At 35.9% G+C, this 18,696-nt stretch overlaps 1 protein-coding gene across 1 annotated transcript in view; it reads right to left on the bottom strand.

Moving 5' to 3' along the window:
* The window catches only part of RYR2 (ryanodine receptor 2), a 423,949-nt gene that overhangs the window by 287,619 nt on the left and 117,634 nt on the right, over window positions 1–18,696 (bottom strand). Inside the window, exon 3 of the mRNA XM_083827634.1 lies at window positions 2,153–2,257. Coding sequence (XP_083683760.1) covers window positions 2,153–2,257 — 105 coding nt within the window. The remainder of the gene's footprint in view (window positions 1–2,152; window positions 2,258–18,696) is intronic.

Below are 18,696 nucleotides of genomic sequence, written 5' to 3'. Positions count from 1 at the left end.
AAATCCAGTTACTGCACACAGATATTCTTTCTTAAACACAAAGAAAGCTGTTTAGTATTCTGACTCAAGACAGAATGAGATTTTGTTCTTATTACTCAACCATTTCATTACTGCTGACTTACCTGTTTTATAGGAACAATACCTACTATATAAAGATTGTATTCAGCATTAAAAACAGCAGCCTTAATGATTTCTAATGTAATGAAAAGTAAGGGAAGACTGAAAAGACCTCCCTTTTCAGGATTCTCTCTATTAGAAAACTGAGCTCATACTGAATCCAGTTAATAATAAAAAAATTTCAAGGAGTTGCTATACTTTCTTCTCCTAAATGAAAGAAATGTGTGTTGTTCTAAATAAAAATAAAAAGGTAAAAAAAAAAAAAAAAGATATAGTGCTTCAGATATATGCACAAATTACCTCTTCTCATAAAAGTAACCACAGCAGTCATCAAATATGAAAGCTAATATGAAGGTGCCTATGTAAGCACCTACCGTATGAAAAATTTATCAATAAATTCAAAGACAATCTTTATACATTTTTAGTAAAAACTACATACCAAATGTCAGTTCTGTTAATTTATCAGCAAGTTCACAATGAGACATTTTAGTATTATTATTCCTGGCTTCCAGAGACTTACTAGAAAGAAAAATAATAGCACTGACAATTATTTGACTTTGTCAGTTTACAAGCCACTATTTACAAGATTATTCTCCTCTAATACCAATATATCAATATGCAAGAGACACACAGGCAGATTGCTAATGAATTGCACAGAAGCCAGGCAAAATCTGCAGTAGCAACCTATTCATTATTCAGTGAACACCAACTATCTGGGTTAGTACAGCTGTAGCTCTGTACATTCTACTAATGCTGAGATTTAATAGGTATTGAGAGCACAGTAAACTACTCCATAAAAAGGTAACAACTGAAGACACTCAGAGACTTTGCTTTACCTTTCCTCTGTGTGTCTCAGAAGACCAGTAAGTACAAAGCACTGTATATCAGTACCACTGCCATTTGCAAACTAAGGAGAGAGGGAACATCTCTTCTCTCAGATGTGCTTCTCATTTTCCTGTTGTTGGACTTGGTCCTTGCAGGGGAACAATTCTTAAGGACAGCACACACTTTGGATCATCCATGGGATGATGTTCTTGGACTTCATTTCCCAAATACTATTTTAAGTCTCAGTGTGTGGCGTTTTATGGGACTAACTATATGGGTATAGTTAGTGGGTATATATGGGTATGACTACGGGTATGTTAGTTTAAAGGTTGCTTTCTCAAGGCATTCCCACAAATACCAGAGGCAAGCTTCTCTCCTGCCAGCTTTCATAAGTGACAGAGCTATGGTTAACCCCTCCTTCTGTTTTATCTGTATAATTCCTGTTCCTATAGCCAAACCTCCCATGCCACTCTTCCCTACTTACTGTTTACAGGATTTGGGTCCGAACACAGCATTTCTGTTAACACTACAGTGTGTATATGAAACACTAAACTACATCATATCAAATCAAATTCATTACATGACAGAGAATGTAAATTACACTACTAGGATTTATATGTAAACAGCTATATGTTAGTCAAACAGAATTATCATTATTCTTATATCCTTCATCCTCTAGAGAACAAAAACATGCTAGTTTACATATTTCTTTTCCACCAAGACTCATTATTACTCAATTTCCACCTCTAACGTTGAGTTACATGACATTTTAGCTCAGGCCAGACAGAACAATGACATTATTTACAGAGAAAAACCAGCACACACCCAAGTCATTTTAAGACTACCTGACAGTCTCATGTGACACAGTCAGTAAGAAAACTTAGCTGTTCTAAACAAGTGATCCAGCTTCATATATCACATAATGAGATCTCAAATTAAACCATTCCTGTAGCTCTATATTGATCTGCAGCACATGGAAATTATTGAGTATTTATACCCCTATTTATACCCCCTACTTGCGAGCTTCAGTGCAAGCTACAAATGTTTAGAATTTCTCAAAAGCAGACCACTCCTGCAGTGAAGAAGGAAACTTATATGTAAGCAATTCATTACACTATAAACTTGTGCCAGTCGTGAAAACTGTGGTACAGTAGGGAAAAAAAAAAAGTATTTGCAACATGAAAAGAAAAGTGAAGATCTAATAACTTACCCCTTCTGCCTTTTCCTCTGTGTTAGCCAGCATTTCCTGGAGGGCTCGTACTGACAGAGACTGCTCCAGAACAAAGGTACAGATGGACAAATCAGGTGGCACATTCTAGGTAGAAGAAATAAGGGAGATCTCATTAGAGACAGGTCTTCTGAATACCACTTTCCAAAGATCCAAAAGATCTGCTATGTCCTTGAGGCTGTGAAAGCCCATCACATACTGGGCTGCAACAAGTCAAGGGAAGCAATTCTTCCCCTCTGATCACAGCATTTATGAGCTCACTCTTGTGGTGTTGGTCCCAAATGGGACCTCCCAATACAAAGCAGACAGCAGCAAGCTGCAGCGAGTTCTGCAGAGGGTCACCATGATGGTCTGGGCTGGAGCACCCACCCCATAGGAGAGGCCAGGGGAGCTGAGCTCCATCAGCCTGGATGGAGGAGGGAAAGTAGAGAGGGATCTTGCAGTTCTTTGCCAACTTACTGGTGATAACAAGGAAAATGGAGCCAGACTCTTCTTGGAGGTTCTCCATGAAAGGAAAAGGAGCAGCAACGCAAATTGTCCCAAAGAAAATTACTGGTAGATATTATGGGGAAAAAATCACCTTGAGAGTAGATAGCACTATCAAAGGCCACCAAAAGAAGCAATGTAACCTCCATCCACAGAGCTATTCAAAACTTGACTGGGAAAGCCCTAAGAGCAACCTCAACTAACTTCAGAGCTCAAATAATTATTCATTTTACATTCCTCAGCTTAGAAGGTGGCCTGTTCTGATCAGGGGGCAGGACCTCCCTGAGGTCCCTTTCAACCCAATTTTCCCCTTGATTACAGCATCAAGACACTATTATTATTGTATAATGAAAGTAAAGATAAGAAAACCCATATGCTTATATCTTTAGAAAGCTTTTAGATGACAGGCAATAAAGCACACAAGTCACAACCTAGACAGCAGCAGAAATTAAAGACAATGTAACAGTGAAAATAATGAAGATTCAAATACTACTTGCAAACTAATATTTCTTTTTCATCAAACAATTATTTTAATTGATTCCGTTCTAATGGCAATCCTGGCAGTTCTTTTTGTCTGCTGTCTTGCCTATTACAACTTCCTTTTCTTAGGCTTTGAGCTTCTCTCTCTCTCTCACTGTAAACATGCTTCTCTCACTGGTACTCACCTCAGGTTTCCCAAATCACTAGTTATACTAGGAAGATATCTAAGTATACATCTGTATTTCTAAGAATAAGGTATCGTCTTTGAGCTTTGCGTAACAAACTGTTGTTTGCTCTGATATCTGAGATACATGCAAATATTTTGACCTGTTGAAAAAAAAAAATGAACAAAAGCCACCAACTCTGGAATATGTCCCATCACAAAGTAAAAGCCACCAACTCTAGAATATGTCCCATCACAAAGTACTCATTATGAACCTACTTGGAAATGGCAAAAACAGAAGTTGCAGCTCATTATTACTGATCACTGTCTATAGACATGGTCCTGACTATGTAGAAATACTGCTAGTGAAGGAAACTCTGAGCCATGACTCTTTGTAATGCACGCATATTTTTATTGTACTGAGAAAACAAATCTCTGAGGGCATTCCAACTGAATTAGTGGACAGTGTGCCATGCTCCAACATTCCTTAAACTTCCAAAAGTCAAAAAACATGTTATTACAACTGAAAAGTAGACTAATATATATACTTAGCTGCACAAATGTGCAATTTCTTTTAGCTAGCTGTGCCTACATGTGCACCTCTGTTCACTATAGATGTTTCTTATTGCCAGACTCCAAGGGAGTCTTGTTCACAATACCAATTATCATCAATCAGAAACCTCTTAATTATTTTTTTTTCTCATTAAGATCTCTCCTTTAGCTTTCCGTTTATTCTCATATTCCTTCTCAGATACTAAAGGGCTTGGACATTATGCTCAGATTGTGAAGAAAACAGAAGTCAGTCTTTAGGCTACTGGTAGTAGCAAGACTTATGATCATCATCCTTATGATGGTCTCCAGGTCAAGATGAATTTTTCTGTAGCAGAAGAGTAAGGCAGGGATTGTCAAGACTAAGACCCCATCGCAGCCTTGCGGGGCTGTATGCTTCATCATATTCTATTTTAACCGGGCTAAAACAAGAGTGTCTTGTAAAAATAAATACATAACTTGTCATGATTGAAAAAATAATAATCATTGAGCTATTGAAAAGCTAATCTTCCGGACAATCATAGAAATTGGTAATAAAATTTAAACAGGCTTATAATAGCAACATCTATGTTAAAGGTAACAAAGGAAAATTAGGCTGTATGTGGGGATTTTGTGTTAACAGAAGAAAATGCAACTCCTACACACCTTTCCTTGCCTCCAGAACCTCTTTCAAATTCTTTGTCTTTTCATTCTCGTGGTAGTTGCATATTTTAGCATACAAACCCCTTTTTACTAAATATTTTTCTTTTTTTTTTTTAATAATTTTACACCACGAATGTTTTACTGCTAAAGCTGTAAACATGTACATTTATTCAAACTGTGTACAGTTTGAAGAGGCCTCTTCCAAGGCCTCAAGCATTACATTGTAAAAGGTAGTTCCCAAACCATTCCATTCTTTTTTTTTTTTTAAGTTAGTTTAATTACAGTACCTCGCATTTCAAACAGCTTCTTAAACTGATTTTCATTGCTCCTAACTTTACAGTAATTCATGTATTAAGTACCTAGATGTTTCATTACCTTCCACAATTTATATTTCAGTTTAAAAAAAAAATATATGTTACTTAACATTTTAGCCAGAGCAAAAAAACATTAAAAGCACAGTGTTTTCCATATGAGTTATTTATTTATTTAATGACACTTATGCATGAAATATTTTTAAGCTAACTTTTCTAGGAATCAGGCCTCTACTTGTCAAAGTTCTTGTCACCATTTTTCTTCAGTAGTTATTAGACACCATAACAGTCCTTTCAATGCTAGCATTAGGCCAACAGACTACTCATTAGGTTCTCTTCAAAGCATCCTTATAACATAAGCACTGCCCTAACCCCATGTTTTAAAAAGTGGGAAAGAGAGCACTCAAAGATTGCAGGTTGCAAGGTGTTGTTCCAGCACACAAGTACATATCTCTATTATAGAACGTCTCCCAGAAACGAGCCATCCAGCAGCCCAGCTCACCCCAAGTTCTCCCCAGTGAGAACTGACTGACAAGCGAGATTGATCAAAACAGAAAAAGATGCTCCCTGCACTGCTCAGAAACAAGCCAAGACCATATTTTCTGTGTTTGATTATAATCAAACATTTCATTTTACAAACTCACTATAAACAATGTTCCTACTGCTATTACTACTATTTAAAGCAAGATTTTTGCTGGCAGAATATGTATTTCACATACCATTTTGTAAGCTATCAAAACTTTTATTACTAAATCTTTTCTGCAGCTTATATGCTCTAAAAGGCAGAAAAATCCTGCATCTGGGATCAAACAAACATAACCAGGTTATTCCTCCTTCATCAGTTCCATTCTCCTTCACATTCAAGAAAGTAATGAGCTTTTTCTTCCCTTTCCATTAAATCTGAGGAATGAAGTCCCAGAGAACATTTTGCAACTAGTCTCCTAGCAGGTAACGTGCACTTTGAGCAGCTAGAAAGTAATAAAGGAAAAGTGTATGAAATCGTTTTGTTTTAGTGAAGTGAAAGAGGCACCTTCCTTTTAGAGTCTAGCAAGATGTTAGAGCCATTTTTTCCCCCAGGCAACAAGCAGTGCCTCATCTCATTGCATGCATGCCCAGACACTCAGTGGCCCTTGGAGAGTGATGTGTTTCCTCTGAGAGCTGAACGACGACACATCTACTGATGCTTGCAATGAACGCATGAATCAGACTCTTTCTCTCTGGCAATTTTTCTCCTACATCTGCTCTAATCCAACAAGCATGGCTGCATTCTGTATACAATAATTGCATATTGGCCATATAGGTGGGACAGATGCACCACATGCACAAATGCCAACATATTTAACTCAGAAAGTTACAACTCTCATTTGGAAGATGAGTTTTCAGGCTGACATATAGCCAGAGGCTGACGGTTTCTGTTCTGAGCAGCCCCCTCCAAAAACTAATGATCCCAGGTAATTTTTAAACCCTCATTTAAGTACACTAAAGAATTATACAGAGTGCTTTTCTGTCACTTCAAGGTGTGAAATAAAAATGAGGAAGGAAAAACACCGAATCTTTGACAGTCTACAGATTATTTACCTTCTTTTTACCTCACAGGAAGATGGAAGATATAAAATAAAGGCATGCTGTGGTATATGGAACCCTAACATTCCCTACAGAGAAAATAATCTTCATACAAATCATGTAGTTCTTAGTGTTCAGTCTTAAAAGTGACCACATATTCTTGGGGCTGCAATGGGAACCTCTAGCAACCAGTTTGCAATAACAGACTTTTCTCAGGACAAGTCAGATGTTTAGACTTGAAGTACATTAACGATTGCTTTGATAGTCTATAAATACACTATTAAATTATAAAGAGTTTTAAAACATTTTGCTACATGTCTAACAACCACGCACCAATGTATTTTTAATGAATACCAAAAAAACCCATGTGTAACTAGCTGGAAATTTTCAGCAGTTTAATGATAATAAGTAATCATTAGTCTGCAGTAGAACCCAATTTAAACCAAAACAGATGACCAAAAAAAAGAAGATGCCTCAATAGATAAAAATAAACATATTGATAATCATCTAACTTCTTTGCCACCGATTTTTATTGTATTCATCTTTGCTGCAGTAACTTCCTAAACAAAGGCAGAGAAAAACAGTTCATATTCCAAGAGGGTTTGGGGGGTTGTTTTGTTTTGTGACAGAGAATGTAAAGAGTCTAGATAACCTGTATCAATTCTCTTCAATCCAAACAATCAGTAGAAAACCCTGCTAAATGATAGCAGTATTCAAAACAATTTATTTTCAAAATTATCTTCAACATTTTTTGTAAAATCAATGGTATTTTAATGACATTTAATATACAATATACCTCGTAATTTCAAGAGTTGGAATTCCATTATCTCTCAGAGTCACTGGTTGTTACATCTGATTAGATTTAAACTAGAACATACAAGTTTGTCTAGACAATCTAGTCAGTCATAATTACAACCCAATATGCTAACAGCTTGATGAAAAATAGTTCATATAATAAACAAACTAGAAACTGTACTTTAAATTTCAGAAGATTCAATACTACTAGGAGAAAAATCACTACTATTAACTGTTTCTATTGATGCTTCATTATTGTTTGTTACAGCACCTTACAGTCAGCAAAATTAGAAAAATTAAAATAATTTAATTTTCACAGGAAATGTTTAAAGCTTATATATTTCTGGAGTAATTACTGGATTATTTAGAAAAAAAAATAATTCTTTATTCTTCCTCACATTTCAAGCTATATTTATTGTGTTCACTAATTTTCTGTACTAATATTTGCATAGTAAATTATGCATTACGCTGTGGGAGGCAGATTTGCAAATTAGATAATCATACCCTTTATTAAAAAGGTGTTTTGAGCAAAGCTTTTGAAAAGCTATTTTAAAATATTTGTAACTGTAGTCCAACCCACAACTGAATCATAGATCCTGGATGTATTCATGACGCAATCTTCCAGTTGTCAATGAATTATTATTTACAAGCATATCATACCCCATTATGATGACAATAAACCAAAAGGCTGACTTTAAAAATGTAGTCTCTCTGTTATCACTCTGAGGATCACACAGTGTTAACAACCTACAATAACCCATGATCTGCTCATATAATATGATGTATATAATCCTGCAAATTTAAACTGAATTTCTGCCTCAAATATGAGTACGGGACCAAAGAATAATAGATCTCATCAACAAACACAATATCATCCCTAAGAATAAACAGCTTTACCTCAGCTTTCTTTCTTCCCTAGTTATTTGCAAACTTCCTAGTTGTTTTTCTAGGCTCACAGCTATTTTTATTTTTCCTCTACTCAAATTGCTCATGAAATGGATTTTCAGGTATTTCAACTCTAGCTGTATATGAAATATTCACACATCATAGCCTAAAAAAAGAAAAAACTATCTAAGCGGCCTGATTTACACAGCATCCACAGTTTGTATCACTGTCAAAAATGAGATGTGGGTGTTCATAACTTTTTTCAAACTAGCACATTTATTAAATGCCTAACTTTGAGAATCCAAGTGGGAGGATTCAAAAATTTAATTTTAGAACAGAATTCAAACAAAACATCTGTACGCCTATTTGCTGGAGCAGCCTGAATGAAACTGAGTCCATCGTCTATTTTCAAGCTACATTTACATTTATACATTTCAGCCTTTTTGTCCTTTTCACTTAAATAAGACTGCGGTTGGTGACAGTGATGAAACACACTCAATATTACCAAGTAAAAGCATCCATATCTAGGACTTCATACTGAAGGCATAGCTTTCCACACTTTCAACCTTGCTAAAAAGATGGACCCAGTACACGGCTCCGATGACAAGTCCTGTCAGCCAAATGGGATGAATCATATTCACCAAATCCCCCAAAAGGGAAGACAGAGCACAAATTAGGGGTCTTCGAGCTTCAGATTTTCAACAGAGGACATTTCAATAACAGTGCCACACTCCTGCATATTTCATTAATATCAGACCATGAAGGTTGCCTGGCCACCTCCCTACATAAAGCTTGCTTTCAGATCATGTCAGTCTGAAGCTTTAACTTTCTGTATCTGGCATCTGCAGAAGACTGAACATTTTAAGATATTAAATCCAAAACAGTTGTTTCCATCAAAAGCAGAGAAGTTTTCAACTTTCAGTTCTTCTACATCATGAAGATGAAACCAGAACAGAGTCTGAAATAATAAAGCAAGGCAGAAGAAGGCTGACACCAGGAAAAATGGCTACTGGTAGAACCCTGGTCAGATCCAAATTCATTGCAATCAATTCACATTCAAAGCCTAGCACACCAGCCAGTTCAGCTGTTCCTTTGAATCATGTTGGTTGACTATGCCACTACATGCTAATAAGCATGCATTTTAACATATCTTGTGAATCTGACCTAAACAATTGATTAACTTTTTAAAAAAGATTCTCTTCTTGTGGTCACATATTTGTCATATTTTTGGCTCCCCTATTTTGTTCGCACTTTGAAGTGTAGAATTCTCTCATAAAAGTATGAGATTGGAAAAACTGAATAGTGAAAAAAAATGACACACCAAGCATGCTTTCTTTTAACGTCTCACAAGGCACTACTGTGGGGATTTTTAGCCCCATATGAGTTAACAGTGAAGACTGAATTCTCCCCTACTCTTACTTCTAGATAATGAATGTCATCTGCTGGTCACAGTGCCACAGCCCATTGGCAAAGAAGTGGTACCTGAAAGTTAAACTGTACAAGCTGAAGATACAACAACATTTGGAGCAAAGCTACTTTTTGGGCTTTTTCCTTCTGACACTCCTTAAAAATCTTCAAGAAATCTATTTCTACTAAGGGGTTTGGTACATAAGTACAATTATATTCTTTTCTTCTATGTTTGTACACAGAATCAAAATTTTATATTTTTTCTTTTTGTTTGGTCTTTGGAAAAAACTTTGTTCCAAAGAGCCTTCAGGGGTCATGAGGCTATTATTAAGAGAACAGATCATCCTAACTGATTGAAAGTTGTAGTTTCTAGTATTATATTTACTTTCTTTATGGATTTAGGGTGTCATACATTCTCTCTCTAAAAAGGAAAATAGTATTCTTCCCCTGCCGCTCCTTCTGGTCTCCTTTCTAACTACGCGCAAGTGCAACGTATCTACATTACTAAGATTTATTTCTCTTTATTATCTGTTCTCTGAAAATGTAAAATCTCTTTACAACAGAAAAAAAATGACACTGTGGAAAGAGCTAGATACCTACATTTCAGCCTCATTGGATAAGCAAGGTCAATAAACTCAACAGCCATGTACTGTTCAACATTAGTTTTGTTCAACTAAACAACATGTACTGCTTGTAGCTGGAAGCTTAGATGAACGTTGCTTAATAGTATATCACCATAATGCAGTGTAAATGTATTAATTTTAAGGTAATTAAGAAAATGCCATGCTAATTAATCAAAAAAAACTTATAGGATCAACAGTGCTACAGAGGTTCTAGGCATATCTCCAACTTATGCAAAGAGTTTTTGTTTAACTTCATGCTGATCCTGCAAACTTGACCTTATTATGCTAATCTCATGTGTACTATTTAAAACCATTCTGCTCTTTTTATTCTTAGAGATTACTTTGTATTTGTAGCTACTGCAAGGAGTAATAGAGAAATCTAGGGTAGTATCGTTTAGGACTGTGTTATGGCTTTAGAAACCGATTCTTGCAGCATCAGAGAGACGATCTTCATAAAATACTATTTTGTCCCTTCTGGAAAGCATGGCAGACACCCATCAGTAAAATCTTCCCTGTCTATGATCAAATTTATTAATAAATCATGCATGTTACAACAAACACCTTTCGAAGTAGGAAATCTGTAATTTTCTGGATCAAACGCATAGGGCAAATGTGTAACAGATATGGTCTGACCTGTCACAGTGGAACTTACAGCATATAAAATGAATTTCCAATAAATGTAAATACCAACCCTTCCAAATACACCAACTCTAATGACAAATTCATGCACTTAACTGTGAACATGGAACAATGCCTGAGAGAAGTAACTATCTCATATCCTATTACATACAAAACATAATATCCTATATTACATATCCTATTACATACAAAACATAATAACATATACCAAATTTTAACTTCAAAGGATTTTTCAACTACTAAGCTTTCCTTTTTATCCTTTTCCTTTTTATCCTTTTTCCTTTTTATCAATACTCAGCTTCTGTAACTCAGAAAACTGCTGCTTTTCAAATATTGCTGGCATGGGGGACTGGACAGTTATGCTGAGCCATCTCTGACTTGTCCTTAAAAGAAGGAAAGGAGATGCATCATCAGCTCTCCCCTGAGCAATACAGTTTTAAAGTACCAAAGCATACACAACTATCAAAATCCTTACTTCTAAGATGCAACGAAGCACTTAGACATTTACAATACTAAATGGAACAGGCTTTATAGGAACAGGCTGCCCAGGGAAGTGGTTGAGTCACCATCCCTGGAGGTCTTCAAAAACATGTAGATGTAAAGCTTAGTGACAAGGTTTAATGGTGGACTTGGCAGTCCTAGGGTAAAGGTTGGACCAGATGATCTTAGATGTCTTTTCCAACCTAAATGATTCCATAATTAAATTCCACATTAACAGTCAGTATTTTCTACACATGTAAAATAAAACAGTTTTTGTAACTACAATGAACAATGCATTTATTCTGTTTTGAGTCAGCAACTAATATGCTTAATTTAATAAAAAATATTTAAAACAAATGAAATGCAACTGCCCACAGAATTTTCTGTCCATCTTACTCTCACTACAGAAACCAGGTGTGCTCCCCTCAAATTTAAGGTGTGACAGACCCTCTTATAAAAAAAAAATTATAAATTATAAAGCCAATTTATGAAGATGAAAAGCATATCATACTTCAGTTCTTCAATCGACTTTGCCCTTCTTGTTTTTATATATTATTTAAAGGTAATACATACATTTTGATTCAGGCTGGGTGTAAAGTTCCCCAGATTATTTTCATATGATTTACTGTATTCAAAATAATAATTACATCAAAAATCATTCATTTATCTTAACAGGTTCACATATTCACTCCTGCAATATGAAGCAAATCTATTAGATTAGTATATTAAAAGTTGCTCGCTCAAAAAAAAAACAAGAAACTCTTCCAGTCTTAGATAAACTCCAGCAGGTATTTGTGTCAAGAACAGAAAGATAGTGAGACAGAACAGAAAGACTGACACAGCAGGACCATCTGCTATGAAATTCTTCATGGATTTAGGGATATGCATTGCCCGAGTTCTATTAGTAACACACACACACACACACAAAAAAAAAAAAAAAAAAAAAGTAATAATACTTTCAAATGTAAAAATCTAAAGTCTCACCATGTATATTCAGAAATTGTGGTTTATCTGTAAATGTTCAAATGTATAAAGACTCTGCTTGAACATGCACAGTGTAAAAAATAAGTGCTTATTTTACAACATACCTTTATTAACTACAAAATAGAAAAGCTTGGGAGACCACTAAGTGATGATTTGTTCCATTTCTTAAAGACGCAAATCTTGACCATTTTTGGTTTTAGGTGCCAAAATATTGTTACCTAGCTGTTAAGCAAACAACTGCATTTGCTAAATGGAACACTGCTTTAAAGGGGACTGCCTACCATCCGGCACCATGCCAGTACAGAGAGCTGTCCCAAAGCACTGTCTAGACACAAATAGCCACGTGCACTTCCCAGGAAACAAGCCACCCACCCCAAAAGTGAATTATGCAAGAGGTAACAAAGCAAGAGGCAAAAACATTCAGACACTCTCAAGGAGGTGGAAACTTATGTAGGCTTTTACACTTTTCCTGCTACTCTTGAATACGCTCTCAAAGACAGAGTATAATAAGAAGTTCACAGGTACCACCTCTATGTACAACTACCTCATCTACTTGGATCAATCACTGATCTGCAGTGCCCTCCTTTACCATATTCAAATTCTTCCTTTTCAAAATTTCACTTTTTGACATCAAAAAAGATGTTGACTCCAGGATTAAAACCTGCACAGATACTTATTAAACACAACCACCTATTATATTCTAGATGTCATTAACTTTATTTTACCACTATTTCAGCTTTCACTTTTGTTTTGTACCAATGTATTTTCTTTCCAAAAAAAAAAAATCCAAATTCTTGCACATTTCCTAAAATAAAAAGAACTCTTTTTCTTAAGTAACCTACCTTTTCTAAAGAAATTTTTAAAAAATAATAAAAATCATGTGGATTGTTATGTGTTTGTGTCAAAAAAAAGAGTTTTACTGGAAATTCTAAGTTCAGTCAACCTCCATGGTGGCTGGAGCACCTCTCCTTTGAAGAAAGACTGAGAGAGCTGGGGATGTTCAGCCTGGAGAAGAGAAGGCTCTGGGGAAAACTTATAGGGGCCTTCCATTAGCTAAATGGGTGCTATAAAATGATGGAGAGGGACTTCATACTCAGGCAGATAATAATAGGACAAGGGAGAATGGTTTCAAACTAAAAGAAGGGAGATTTAGTTTAGATGTTAGTAAGAAATTCTGCCTTCAGAGGATGGTGAGGCACTGGAACAGGTTCCCCAGGGAAACTGTGGATGCCCCATCCCTGGAGGCATTCAAGGATGGGGCTTTGGGCAACCTGGTCTGGTGGGAGGTGTCCCTACCTATGGCATGGAGTTGGAACTGGGTGATCTTTAAAGTCCCTTCCAACCCAAACCATTCCGCGATTCTGTAATAAATAACCTGGAAACACACACACTGGGAAATAATCCTAATGCCATTTTGAGTTTATAAAGGGAGATATTTATAGCCATTAATCTGTACACATACTTGAAACTGTATCAGCCAATACAGGTCAAATTAATTGTTAGTCAGTGGTTGTTGGTAATACTGACCAAATCATGTCACATACGGCACTCAGTATATTCAGTTTTATTCTTACATTAGCTAAGCATACTAGGCATAGTTCTCATTTAAAATAAGACCTCATTGCAATTGTCTTCATTTCTACTGAACTTTTTATATTGTCTAACCCATATAATGCAGCCAAAGTATAAATAAAAGTCTTGCTACTATATTATGTAGACACTTAGTAAAGACTGACTAGCTCACTTTTTGCATTCTAATGAAAATTCATTAGGCATCACCCTTCAACAAAAACATTAGTATCTCATGAGATGCATTTCCAGAAAAGTAAAAAACAAATCATTTTGCAATGAGGTATGACCTATGTAAAGCTGAATTGAATAAATTTAGTGTAATGAGATCTCATATGCATTACTACCTTCCTGAAAATGTTTCCCTTTTCTTGACCACCCTTTACACACCTTTTCATCTAAAGTTAGCATACATTTAGCTCATTTTACAGAAGTTAATGTATCAGAAAAAAGGCAAGTGGCAAAGTCATTTAATGTCAAATCACTAAGACGATTTCTGGCACCTGCTTCTTTTACCATCAACAAGTCATATTTTCCAACCTATAGAAGAATTGCTATGCTTTATTTTCAAATAACAAGCATGAAAGAAAAAAAAAATGGGGGGATGAGGGGTGTGCACAGACATTGGCATACGAACAATAAGTAAAGAAAGCTATTTCTATAAAACCTAAACGAAAGAGAAAGTGGGAAAGCAATTCAGGATATCTAAATCTCCCACTAAAAGCAACTTACAACTTTTCTCCCAAATAAACAATTTGTAATAGCACCTTTTGTAGGTTGTCCTCAAGTGAGGCACAATATATAACCAATAAGCAATGTTGTTCCCAAAGATACCCACATGTTTTTCCATAGCAGTTTATTTTCTCCTCCAACTTTTAATTTTCTTTCAACACCAGTATCTGAAATGGAACTCACACTGTTCTAAATTACTCTAGTTGAAGGTGGGAAGCCAAAAACAGCTGGAGTCACAACTGGTACTGAAACGTAACCAGTACTCAGACAAGAAGTTCAGATGAATTTTCAATTAATTTAACAGTGCTTTTACAGTTTCTGTATGTTAGAAAGCTGACAATGCTGAAGAGAGAAGAGAAAGATAACTCAAAAATGGTAATAAAAACATAGAGAGCAGTAAAATTAAAATACTCTGCCTGTAAGGGGTGTTTTCTATTACACATCCATTAGGCACTTCCTCCAATGCATCAGTACTACACTGCATCAGTAGCCATAAATAAGGGTTTGTGTATTTGAGTTCTTATGAAGTATTTTCAAATAAGTTATTCTAGTAGTAAACACAAACATTAATATTTAATAGGAGTATGGCTGTACTACAGGTGCTTTTAAATGGCTAACAGCATCTGTCTTTCTCTTCCATGGTTTGATAAGACAACTTTTGATGAGATAGCCCCTAGCATGCAAGAATAGAATTAAGCTTATTTCATTTCCATATGCATGGTAAATCACAGTTACAGCTGAGGTTGTTTTATACACACTGTGTGCTCAGATGATTTCTTGGCAGATCCTTTCATAATTCATATTGCACTGAGTAGAGTATCTGTTTGCTTCCTAAGACCTCTGTTCATCTTCCTCATGCAATACCCATGCTCTCCCTTTTTCTTTTTAACTAGTCCTCACACAGTAATCAAGATGTCACAGAGCTTTGGCATTTTCCTTCAGATAGAAATAACTTGTCCCTTCTCTGTCTTTTAATAATCAATACACACCTTGGTCATTTAAAGCATCCTAAACTATCTTAACTAATTATTCCGACATTACCTAAAGCTATTTGAATGCAGGCTTTGTTGATTTGGATTCACGTTTCCCTTGATAATTGCCTTATTTATCACTGGGGCAAACATTCAACTGTGAAAATATAACTGGTCAATATTTATAGAAACACCAAGACAAGCTGAAATTCCTAACTCCCTGTTATCATTAAAAGACATTCAGATGTGGGACAGGGGTAGAGTTTACAGTACAGTTAAGGAAAGACCATATCAGGCTCTTGAAATCAGCCCAGATACATTCATCTCCTATGCTTATTTTAAAGGCATTTAAAAATTCAGTTCTCATGGAAAGGCAATGTTTTAATGGCTAATATCTTTCTAAATACGTCAAGAAAAGAGTACAAATACCTGGAACATGGAACAAGCTTCCCACTCCTTAATATATTCTTTACATTTGGTTGGGAGAGAAGAGAGAACTAAGGGGTTAAAGCCCCAAACCACTGATTAGTATTCATGAGATCTCGTTGTATTTACAAAATTATCTCTTTCTCTAAGACAAAAACTGTCACACACTCAGTTAAGCAGGACATTTGCTTCAGCCCCTTTCACCTCAACCAGCAGTCTGAAGGCAGCCCAGAAGTAGGCACACACAACCCTGCTTCACAAAATCCTTGCAGAGAGGCAAGGTAAATGTCCTTTTGGCTTACAAATAGTATTTGAAAGTTCATCATTAGTTGTTTGCCACAGCATTATGCCCATCCTCCAGGTTTTGTAGATGTGTTGGTTTCCGTAACAGAAAACAGGTTGGAGGTGTCAATGTGGTTCATATATCAACTGCATATCCATTTATATCCACAGGCTTTTTAAGAAACAGCAAACTTCCAAAAATGGTCCTGGGAAATGAAGTAAACACCCAGGAAAAGCTCTGACCTTCTGAGTTTTTGCATACTGTTGAAGAACACAACTATTTTTTCACCATCAGGCCTTCATTTTAATGCTAAACAAAGCAACTTTACTTTTTCTTGTGAATCCAAAGTTATGCCTGTATTTATAAATACCAACACCCCTGCCAGCATTAGGACAGTTACTAAAAACAACTGGCATTTTCTTAGCATAGTATTTGATTTTCAAGCACGGATACACATAATAGACATCTTCAACCTTCCAACCATTTCCACTAACTCAGTTTCACTCTTCCAAACTGGATTATAAACTAATACCCTGAATTGAATGCTGCAATTGCTATCATTATGATAGCAAGTTATGGCACTTGTTGATGAAAAAGAACATATCTTTCTCCTCATTTTTCATGGGGAAGTCACATGTGGGAAAAAAAAAAAATCACCACCCAAAAGATAAAAGTTTTAAAAAGTCTTAAGAAAAGAAGATGCTTTGCTACTCTTTTGTTTGTTTCATTTCAGATGTAATTGGGATTACTTACCTCAAAAAAAATATATAGAACACATTCATTAATAGCTACAGTTTCTTCATCCTAATTTCAGGGCTAGGATTATTCACAGGAATCTGCTGAGACTGATTTAGCCCAAACAGCACTTAAAAATACTGAGTACAAAGTAACAATCACGTGATTTCAAGTCCTGCACATGGCTGCATAGCCAATTTGACACTGCTACTTTATACAATATTTGTCTAAAGGGCTTGAAACAAGTATTTGCCCTTTGGTGTGTTTTTAGCTTGAACAATTCAGAATTCTGAAGCTGTAAACTTCAGAACCTGTTTCAGGTTTTCAGATTCTCAGACTAATTAATTAGCCTAATTAATATCCAAATGATAGATTTGTAGCTACTCTGATTTTACTATTGAGATACTTGTTGCTATAAGCCCATCAGATAAAGTATTATTAAAACTGAGCTCTAGAAGCAGTAGCAAAATACACCACTGTGTAACCCTGTTACCTGACCAGCAATGCAAAGCAATGCAGCAAGCCAGGAGATGCTGGGGTTGTGCTCGTGTTAGAACCATTAACTATGCAATAGTGTGAGGGCAGTGTTTTGAACAGAATTTTCAAAATTCAAACAAATAAAAGCATCATGCAATAATACCACATCTCTTTTTTAATAGGAACAGTTCTAAAATGGGTAGGACTCCGAAGGTAAATCACAGCAAACTGACAGGTTTTCAGCAGCCTGCAGAACACTCACTAAACCAATTATAGGATTGCCCACCGCATATCTGACCTTCATACATCATGTTGCTATTTTCACAGCAGTATCTCAGATGAGATTTTACAGCATAATATCTGTTTCATTTAATATTTTAATTTTTAAACAACGAGAAGTCTGAACAGTCAGTAGAAATATATAGTTTTAAAGGAAAACAGATTTAATAGAAAATATTAATTAAATAGGAAATTTTGTTCTTCTTCATTTACTTTGTTCCATAAGTTGAATTCCATACATCTGTTCCATTAGATAACAGATATATATGTGTGTGTGTATATATATATATAATAGACTAGAGAAGTTACAATTCATGATTTGTTTCTTAAATTACAAAAGTTATACAGCTTCGGCTTACATTTCTTGATTAGATGACCTACATTCTGAACAGTATGAAAGATAAAACATGAATATTAAAAATAAAATGATCATTGGTTAGCTGATAACTGATATAATGTATACATATGCAGAATCACAGAATGATTTGGGTTGGAAGGGACCTTAAAGATCATCTAATTCCACCCCCCTGCCTTGGGCAGGGACACCTCCCACCAGACCAGCTTGCCCAAAGCCCCATCCAACCTCGCCTTGAACACTCCCAGGGATGGGGCATCCACAATTTCTCTGGGCAGCCTGATCCAGGGCCTCACCATCCTCTGAGTAAATAATTCCTTCCTAACATCTAATCTAAACCTACTCTCTTTCAGTTTAAAGCCATTCCCCCTTATCTTATTGCTACACTTCCTGAAAAAGAGCTTCCCCAGATTTTCTGTAGGGCCCCTTTAGGTACCGGAAGGCCGCTGTAAGGTCTCCCCAGAGCCTTCTCTTCTCCAGGCTGAACAACCCCAACTCCCTCAGCCTGTCTTCAACACGTATCAGATGTACTACTGTTTCATATAGTGCCATCACTTGGAGTACTATCATCATCTAATACTTAACTATAAAATTATTTGGATTGTGTCTTTCAGCTCCCAGGTTGCATGTCATGCACTCTACTAGCATATTTATGTATTCAGCACTTTCCTTTGAAGGTTCCTTTTTGAGTG

Source organism: Anser anser (assembly GCF_964211835.1).
Source record: "Anser anser genome assembly, chromosome: 3".
NCBI lineage: Eukaryota > Metazoa > Chordata > Aves > Anseriformes > Anatidae > Anser > Anser anser.
Note: the sequence above shows the minus strand (reverse complement) of the source record. Positions and strands in the feature narration are given on the sequence as shown.